The sequence below is a fragment of the Haplochromis burtoni genome, unplaced genomic scaffold, assembly GCF_018398535.1.
Source record: "Haplochromis burtoni strain Fernald_Lab_line unplaced genomic scaffold, NCSU_Asbu1 Contig_215, whole genome shotgun sequence".
Lineage (NCBI taxonomy): Eukaryota > Metazoa > Chordata > Actinopteri > Cichliformes > Cichlidae > Haplochromis > Haplochromis burtoni.
Window position 1 is genome coordinate 498,443 of NW_024582576.1, and position 10,015 is coordinate 508,457.

The window sequence follows — 10,015 nt, forward strand, 5'->3', positions numbered from 1 at the left end:
ACCCACCTTATCCACCAGCGGCACAGTGCGCCAGGGAGCAAGAGCGCAGGCTGCACCGTGGAGCGGGCATGGTAGACATGCAGTGCCGGCAGACCGCTTCTCCCAGAAAACGCTTCCGATATTGGGTTTAAGGAGACAGCTTATTTGAAAGCCAGATTGGGCCGAGGGGATCTTATTCTTTCTGACAGTCGTACAAAAAAATACAATTAAAAAAAAAGGAACTCATTGACATTTGGAAGAACCTGATGGGTAGTGGGGAGGAGGGGAGAACGATGCAGTTCCAGCCCGACTCGGTGAGCCGCGCAGTCCGCCTCCGACGCTGGTGATGCCCGCCGTGCGGGGATCACCGCCCAGCAGCAGCAGCAAGAGGAGGAACAGAAGGAGGAGGAGGAGGTCAGGATAACAAGGGCGTCAGGGGCCGATGATGTCGTTGGGAAGGTCGGGATCATGGCAAACGGAACCGGTACTATCATGTTAAAATGCGTCGTGGTCGGAGACGGTGCGGTGGGTAAAACGTGTCTGCTGATGAGCTATGCCAATGACGCCTTTCCAGAGGAGTATGTACCCACGGTCTTTGATCATTATGCAGGTAGGAACACAGTTCTGCTGTTCGCCTTTATTATCTCATAATAGCGTGACATGCTGAGCTGCTGCCGCTCTGTGCTCACTGATAATTGGCCACATGCTAAGAGAAGAGAGATTTTAGAGACCCCCACCCCACCACTCTTCCTCCAACTGCATTGCATCTGTTGCTATAATCAAAACCACTTGTTTGTCGTCTTCATAGCACAGAGGGGCTGGGACCCCCCCACCCACCAGCACTCCCCACCCTCACCCCTTGGTTCCTCCTCTAAACTGCTCTTTGTCATTTCCTTACAGTGAGCGTCAACGTCGGGGGAAAGCAGTACTTGTTGGGACTGTATGACACAGCTGGTCAGGTAAAGTTTATTTTTTCCTCTGGCTCTGTGCCAAGCACGTCAAGGACACGCACACATGCACACACGCTCCAGCTCTATCTCGGTCTCTCCATGTGCTCCTGGGACCAATAACTATCCAACAGTGCCTTGGAAACACCCACAGGCTTCATATTCAGGCCAGGCACTAAGCTGCAACAGGTGATGGGTTTCGCACATGGCTTTAACTGCCTGAGTGTGCTGTGGCGTGGACAGTGATGGCAGTGAAGGGGTTTCAATAGTTCTATTATGTGGAGAACAGGGCTCCTATGTCCAGTAGTGATGTCACAGGTTTGTTAATAGGGCTGCTTAATGCTTGGGCCTTTTCTTTACAATGTGCCATTCAGTGGGCAAGAGTTACAACTGTAATACACACACACACACAATAATGTGTCCCCTCAGCAGAAGAGCCAGTGTACACACAGATGGAGGAAGCTACTTGAAACACACAGCACACAGAAGCTCACTGAGGTGCGCGTATAGGAAAGACCCTGAATTATTTGTTTTTAGTGTAAAAGTTGTCATTTGGTTTTTATGGCGGTTTTGGTTCGATGTGAATAGCTAAGCGACAGCAGCTAAAGAGGAAGCAGTTAGCACATCAACTCTTTACATGTTAGTTATGTCAAAATTTGGTGCTTCAATCTTTGAGATTTCACACTATGACTGTATGCAAAGTCTTCATCAGTGTTTTTCATTATTGATTATAGGAGATGTTATCAGCAAATTAGCTGAAAATGAAAACCAAGAACTAAAAAAGAATTGTATTCAAACACAATCTGTAGAAACATTTGCAGGTTGGATGCCTGTTTGACATATACTGACAGTGTAGTTTGGAGACTACATGAACCTGTGTGCCAGTGAAGCTACTTGTATCCAGGTGTCCCAGTAAAGGTGATGGAAGGTGTTGGGTTTAACTTTCGCAGGATGTCGTTGAAGCATTATGTTAGGAAAGAAGCTGAAAAAGGCTCCAAAAAGAATTTCTAAAGGCCACATTGGCAGGTACTACCAACTTCAAACTAGAGCAGGGCGATATGGCCAAAAATATTTATCACGATATATATTTGAAAATTTGCGATAACGATATAACTGACGATATAATTGATGCGAGACAAAATACAACTCCACAACATTACTAGCGCAAAAAGACAACCTTCCATTTATTTTCACTTAAACAAGAAGCTGGTTTTTATGTACATTAAAGCTTTGTAAAAATTTAACAGTGCAAATGCAAATTCCTTGCTGAAAGTTTAACCAAAAGGCATTTCCAGTAGAAATGGGCTGACATATCCTGAGCATAACCATGTATAATATCCACTGAAGTTAAAAAGAGGTGCTTTGCAACATTAAACTGCAGTGTGCAGTACGTATTTTTCGGACCATAAGGTGCACGGGATTATAAGGCACATTAAGCGAAACAAAGCAGTCAGATAAATCAAACTTTATTAAACTCATTCTTCTTGCTTCCTCCACTTCTGTACCATTGATTCATTAATGTTGAATTCTCTGGCAGCTGCTCTATTCCCATGTTGTTGCAGTATATTAATGACTAACCTCGTATTGTGGATGGATTATCTCAGTTGTTCTCCTGACTGAAGTTTGGTCCGTTTACAGCATCCTGCCATGCGATTGCATTTGTCTCTAACTATCAGGAACCTTAACATTAATTTTTATAAGTGGAAAAGTGTTAGTGTTCGTCCTCCAGCTTCACTGTTTATGTTATGCTAACATAGCTGTGTCGCTAGCGATCACGTAGCACATCATTATATACCAGCTAGCCCAACTTCAGTAACCCTACAAACGTCACTGCTGTTTAGTTTCCTGTCTTCATTTATGTTGGAAGTGATAGCAGAGCTGTACGTTTGAATTTTTTCAGAAATCTCTCAGTCAGAACATGCTATATCATGCTTAGGTAACTAGCGAAACTAGCGAGCTAACTTCCGCTAGCTTCCTGCTAACTTCTAACTCCGTTAAATGTAATAACTTTTGTTTTCATGGATGCCTGGAAGTTAAACTTCATAGTTACACCTGGTAAAGCAGCAATGCTGATCGTTTTATTAAAGATGAAAGAATTTAGAGATTTTTAACTCTCAGTGATGCTGCAGTGTTGTTTGACCTGAAAGACGGAGTTTAGGACCCAGATTACTCCCAGATTTAAGAGCATCTTAGTCCGACAAATACGAAATAACGACGGCCGCTTGCATGTTCTGCAAAAAAAATGTGCTTTGTGTGTATCTGACGGACAAACACCAAACCAGTTCCACATCACTGAAGTTGCACCATTTTTACAAACCAATTCTGGTTCATCTGTTTCACTCAACAATCGGCCATGTGCGTATGAAAACAAAGGCACTGCGCATGCGCGTTTTACTCATATTCTATCGCGATATTTCATTTTCCTATCGTTGCCTAACATTATACCGGTATTACCGTGAACGGTATAATATGGCCCAGCCCTACTTCAAACTAAGCAAAAATTGTGCCTTTGAAACTAAAATAATATTTGTTATTCACTGGGAACTAGGGCTGTGCGATATGACCAAAATCTCATATCCCGATATAAAACCTCTATCGTCCGATAACGATATAAATCACAAAAAAAAAAAATTTCTGTAAATTCTGTGAATCTCGGGTAGGTGAAGTGTTTCCAGTTGGGCGTCGTGTACCTGGAGTTGAGTGTTTTAACAGATGTATGAAACTACACATTTTTAGACATAGGTTGTAACGGCCGCCGTTTTCTTTGTGAGTATTTATTACACAGCGTGCTGCTGGGAAAAGCCTGTTCTAACGTTTGAGTCTAAGGTTGATTGTTTAGCACCTGACGGCTCTTTTTTTGCTTCTCATCCGTCAATACTCTGCATACTTTTTCACGTGATTCCGTTTATTTTGAAAAGTCTCAACAGGATCTTGAGCTTTATTGTGAAAGGTTTATGTGGAAAATAAACTAGCGGACATGCGATGGTTTTACCGTCGTTGTTGCCGACGACAACCCATAAAAACAGGCGCTTGTCTGTCTGTAGTGTGGTTATATTAAATATAAGAGAAAGAGAGAACTTTAAGAAATTAATATAACCACCACAGTGACCATCAAAACCATGAACAAATATTGCCGTAAACAGTTTATTTTGCGACATCACGAAACAAATGAAACATAGAGGTTTTTATATCGTCATCCGATATATATCGTTATATCGAACAGCCCTACTGGGAACGATTAGACCGTTCCCAAAAGACTAATCAACACCTAATCAACCATTTTTAACTGCTAAACGACTTATCATTTGCTGGCTTTACATGGAAGTTTGCAGTGGACCTTTATTTTTTTTTAAGTAGTTTCACAGTGAACTTTGACTGTTTGTTCTAACAGATCGCCATTTACATTAACTTGCAGGCTCTACCTGAGCAGATTTAGGCGGCCCATCTACCTGCAGAGAGCATCTCTTGTCAAATGGGGGCAGTCAAAAAATATGTCGTACAGCCGCTCTGTGGGCTACTCTTGTGCTTTTGTCGGTCCATGAGTCAGCCACGGAAAAGAGCAAAGTTACAAACAGACAAAGAGCTGACGTCAAGCTGAGTGTTAAAAACAACACTGTCACTGTCTGCACTTTTCCTGCTGCTTCTCCTGTTCCTGACGAACTCCGCCGCTCCGTCTCTTTTCCGGCCCACTTGTCGGCCGGTCTGCATTTGCTTGACGCGCGGCATCATCCACACCGCGTACTAGCAGTTGGGTTTTTGGAAGAACTCACAAGAGCGCCTTTGTGGTGGTTGAAATTCCAAAAAATATCTCCTCAGGTGGGCACAGACAGAGTAGCTTAACTTAAGCCTAGTTTAGTTGCCCAGTGCCTCACCTTTGGTAACATGTTCTTCTATGTTTATTGTTCAGTGACGTTAGTGGTCCACTGATCCAACTTTTCCACCTCCGATTTGGTACAGATACCTTGCTTTAACGTATCTTCTGATACACTGTTACATTAATAAGCATTTGATGATCTCTGCACCTTTAATAATGAGATTTGACACTTAAGTATATATGGTTCATTAAGGTTTGATGACCGTTAGTGTGGGTTCTGGAATATTCCAAGTAAATAATTACGTAGGCATTTATTGAACTGGTAAGAAAATAAAGCACAATAGGCTCAAAATACAACAAAGAAAAAAAAATATCAACGTTATTCACCTTGATTAAATTGCACAAGGATTAGGCTTTAACCTCCTAGGACCTGGCGTCCACATATGTGGACATCACATTTTGGGTTATTTAGACCAAAATACTCAAGTTTGCTCTACAAGGGCCTGATATCCACTTACGAGGACATTATACTGCTACTGTTCTGTCGAAATTTTAAATGAATATCCTCATATGTGGCTCTCATTTTTCTCAGAAACAAAAATTAGGTAAAAAAAAAAATCTGGTAATTCTTTGTTTTTACATTCATCGTCTCCCAATCAACCCAAATATCAATGGAAGAGTTCGGGTCTTAGGAGGTTAATGAAGTTGATGACCAAGTGTTGTTTTATCCCAAGTGCAGTAAAACCTTCCAAATAAGCATTTCACAAACTGTGACGACAGTGTGAGTGAGCAAGTGATGTTATCGTCATCTCTGTTTGTCTTTCTTTTGTTTTTTTTTTAGTTGTGCCAACTAACATGACCGAGGCTACTTTGGATGTGCAGTAAACGTGTGCATGGTGGTGGGAGCATCGTGGTTTAGGCTTTCTTTGCTACCTCAGTCTGGATGCTTCACAGCCATTTTGAGAAAAAGGATTTCATAATTGTGCCATCAAATTTTAAAGAACAGTGTCAGGGTAGCACTTCATGGCCTGAATCTTTGGAGAGGTTTGGTGAAAACACGAGTAAATCATCAAGCACAAAAAAACAAGGAAATTAATGATTTTAGGAATTACAGAGTCAGTTTTATCACATTACATAATTAGGATGCCGTGGCATGACCTAGGGAGAGCTGTCCAGTCAAGACATCTAAGCAGTACTGATGAACTCGAAACTGTTTGTTAGCTCTAAAATTCCCCCATCATTGTGAAAGTCTTATTAGCAGCAACAGGAAATGTCTGATCGAGGTTCTCCAAATCGCTAAATTCATGAGATCACTTTCTTTTTCTATAGTCTGCTGTTTGGACAGTGTTATTAGCTTAGTCAGATCATGTTTGTGACTCAGATGACAATCAGGCCACATATTACGTGTAATGTGCTCAGAAATCCCAATAATTTCAAATGGCAAAAGCTCTGAATGGGCCTCTCTTGTATCATTTCATGATTTTCAGGCGTTTCTATGGCTAAAGCAAAGGACTAAAGGCACCCTGTAGATTTTTAAACCTCCAGTATTGATTTAAAGCAAGAGTTTAGTGTGTGTAACAGATTTTTATTTTGTGCATGTACAAGAACCAGAAAAGCATGTGGACAGCTGCATAGACCTTCCTGTGTAGGGTATGTCTCTTTCCTGCTCATTAACAGTTGGCAGCTCAGAATAACCTAGCAATAGTTCAACAGCTGAGCAGTAGAAGAAGAAGGCATGCTTACTGTATATTGCACAACTCATAATACTCAAACACTGGCTGTGCAAATGAGGAGGAAGGAAATGGATTCAGCACTTTTTTTAGACACGAGACTAACACACAGTGTGTTTTGGTGAGAAAAACTGAATGCACTCAACTATGATTTTCTTGCGTTAAGGCCTTCTGGTCTAACTTCAGCTGCACTGCAGGACAGCGAACAGTCAGTCACCCATGATTAACCTCCTCATACTTACAGCAACCTAAAACTACACTCTTGCCAGAAGCTGAGTAGTTATTAACACTTTCCTCGTGACCTGTTCCGATGTGATCCATGCAGCAGAGAGACAAATGCAAAGCTCAGAAAGGTCAGCTTTGGCATATTTAGCTGGTTTCCTTCACAAACCCTGATTCACACACAAATCTGTGAGTGGGAAAAGATCGCAGACAGCCTGCATTTTTCTTCCCTGTCTTAAACAGCTACCTGTGGCTGCGCTATAATTTTCCCCCAAGAAAACAGATGGTAGAAGTGTTACTACTCACTTGTGAAAAGAGGAACACAACCTTTTGTCTATTCTGGCGTGTTTGATAGGCTGTGTGTGTGTGTGTGTCAGAGGAGGGTTTGTTTTCAGCTGATTCAGAGTGTCTCTGAAATGGAGAAGTTCTCCCAGATGTCTGCTGTGGGCGCCGCCGGCCTCCCAGAGTAGAGTTACTGCTCTTGAAAATGTGCCCCCTCACGTTTCTCCCGTGCCTCCGCCCCCGACTCGGCTGACCTCTTTATGTGGAGCAGAAGGCCAGCTGGTAATGTTTATAGCTTCAGCGTCTGATCAAAGACTCGATGCCCCCAAAGAGAGGAAAGGGGGAGGAAAATAGTGTGTGTGAGACAGAAAGAGGAAGAGAGAGAGACAGATGCGGGAGGCTAATCAAGTGTGTGTGTGTGTGTGGGGGGGGGGTTAAATTCAGACGCCTCTGTTTCGTTTTCCTTTCCATTTCTCTCCTGTTGATGTAAAACTCGCCCTTCATTACGTCCACCTCTGTCCTGCGCTACACGTGTTCATTTGGCTTCGATCTCCCTGCAATATTTATATTCCTGGCGTAGGCTGGAGCTCCCATAATGCTTCGTTAATTCCCAACGCCTATCAGCAACCTTACGTACGCATTGGGGCCGGTGGTCGCGACTCTGTGCTGTCACGTTGGTGTCACATGTCACTCAGTGCCACATAATCACAGCTCGGCTCTGAGCCCAGTGCCGCTGCGCCGCATCTGTTGTTGCTATTGCTTCCCTGCCAGTTATTGTCTGCGTCTCTACTCCAAGCACCGCCTTTTGAATTATTCCATATGGAAGGTCTTTGAAGTCTAATTTGCTGCAATGTGGCGAGGGAGCAGAGGGGAAAGTCTTTACTTATTCATTCATTCATTCATTCAGTCATTCTGCTGCTGCTGCTGCTGCTGCACTCAAGAAAATCTAGCACCACTGGCGAGGAGGAGCAGGAGGAAACAGGAAGTGGATGCTAAGTGCACTAGAGCCAATGGAAACGACATTTAAGGACAGGAGCTCAGGAGCTGCGACCCCGAGGGATCCGTGTCTTACTACGCTATTAACTTCCACTTTGTAGTTGGATTGTTGCTGATTTGCTCAGCATGTCAGATGCACTTCCTATGATCACTTTCACATTTCCTGTCCAGGCTTTGGGTACAGTCTGATGAGTCCTTTTTGACTCTGCAACCCAAGGTGGCCTAGTGACCCAATAGGGGTGAAAGGATGACAGGTGGGGACGCGAGTGGGGTTTGGAAGAGGGGGAAACTGGTTTTACTCAGCCATGAGCCAGTCACCAGTCAGCTGCTCCAACACAGAGAAACAGGAGTGCTGTGGGCACGCCTCAGAAAGAGATTTTACACTTCAGAACAACTCTAGTGCTATTCTCTTGAATGGAGTCAACTAATTTGCACATAGCCTGACGATTATTAGTGATTAATCAGTCAGTTTGCAACTAATGGATTCTCCTTTTAATAAAGTATCAGAATAGTGAAAAAAGCTCATCACACTTTATAAAAATCTAAGGCTAAATACTGAAATGATAGACTAGAGCTCGACCGATACAGGATTTTTAAAAGTGCTCTCTAGTGGAAAACCAGATCCAAAATTAACACGTGATTGAAAGGTGTTTGTTCCATTGCTTTACTTTAGAATTCGTTACATTTAGTTCTAAATGCTGCTGGTAACGTAAACTTGCTTTATTAATATTTACTTTGTTTGCACTGTGGCTCAGAAAGTGTTCCTCGATGATGAACGCGACCGCACGTTCAGGACTTCTTAGCTCTGTCCTGTCTTGTTTCAAATGTCACATCATATGAGGTTGACATAGTTGGAATTTTTGAACCAATGACAATAAAGGTCTCAAAGCCTTTTTAGGGTTTTTATTTCTGCTTTTATTGGGATAGTGCAGTGGAGAGAAGACAGGAAGGCTGGGAGATCAGGGGGAAGGCATACAGTAAGTCCCAGCAGGCCTCAGGGTCTGCAACAGCCTTTCAGTTTATGGGTTGCTTGCTTTACCCAATGAGCTGTACCAGTGCCCAGAGGTCTTGAATCTTGAAAAAGAAAGTCTTTGTTGACCTTTTGGAAAAATTAGCAGGAGTTGGCTCATTATATCACTTGGCTGTGCTGTTGAGACCGGTGCATGAAAGGGTGTCGATAAATGAAAAAAAAAACACTGGATATTCTCTGTGGCTTTGAAACTTGTGCTTGGACTTTGATTGAAATACCAGACTACAGCTTCTGACTTAGCAAAGGGTGTGTAATGCATTTTTCTGCCATTTGGATTGGCCTTTGAAGTCAGCACCAGGATTTACATTTTGAAATGATTTAACTCTCTTCTTGTCTTTGTGAAATGTGCCATGATGTGCAGCACAGCTGGCACCCATCTGGCTTGTAGCTTACAATGCCAAGACGGGTTTTTAGCAGCTTGTGTATTTACAACACAGGCATGTGCCCTCTCTGAAAACAACATGAAAGATGCATAGGACTAGCATATACATAGTGTTGTGATCCCAATACGCCAGCTTCTCTGGAGGCCTGCTGTGAGTGAGTAGGTGATGATTTTCAAGTCTAGAATGAAAACATCTGTCTGTTTTCTTCTGCTCATCCAGTTCAGGGATGTGGGGATTAAGGATCCTGTCCTTGTTGTCAGAGGGCAAGTGGTGTGGTTCACCTAGGACAGGTCACCAGGCTAACACCTGGACACAGGCACAGTTAATCTGACATGAATGTCTTTGGACTGTGGAAGGAAACTGGAGTACCCCGAGGCAGACACAGGAAGATGATGCAGAAAGGCCCATGCAAACCAGAGGGTTTGAATCTTCCTGATGTGGTTTGACAGTGTTAACCACTGCACCACAAAGCTGCTTATAGTGAATATCTGAACACCTAACCAGTGAGAATCAGAATCAGAATCAGAATGGGGTTTATTGCCAGATGTTGAGGTTTACAACATTAGGAAATTGCTGCGGTGCTTCAGTGCAAACAATAAGAATTAAAGTGCTATGTAGAAAGAAAGATATGT

The 10,015-nt window shown here is 42.9% G+C and overlaps 1 protein-coding gene across 1 annotated transcript in view; it reads left to right on the top strand.

The window, feature by feature from the left end:
• LOC102296727 (rho-related GTP-binding protein RhoQ) overlaps nucleotides 1-10,015 on the top strand; it is a 25,833-nt gene continuing 15,818 nt past the window's right edge. Inside the window, exons 1-2 of the mRNA XM_005936850.2 lie at nucleotides 1-589; nucleotides 880-938. Of these exons, the coding sequence (XP_005936912.1) occupies nucleotides 448-589; nucleotides 880-938 (201 nt within the window). The 5' untranslated portion in view covers nucleotides 1-447. The remainder of the gene's footprint in view (nucleotides 590-879; nucleotides 939-10,015) is intronic.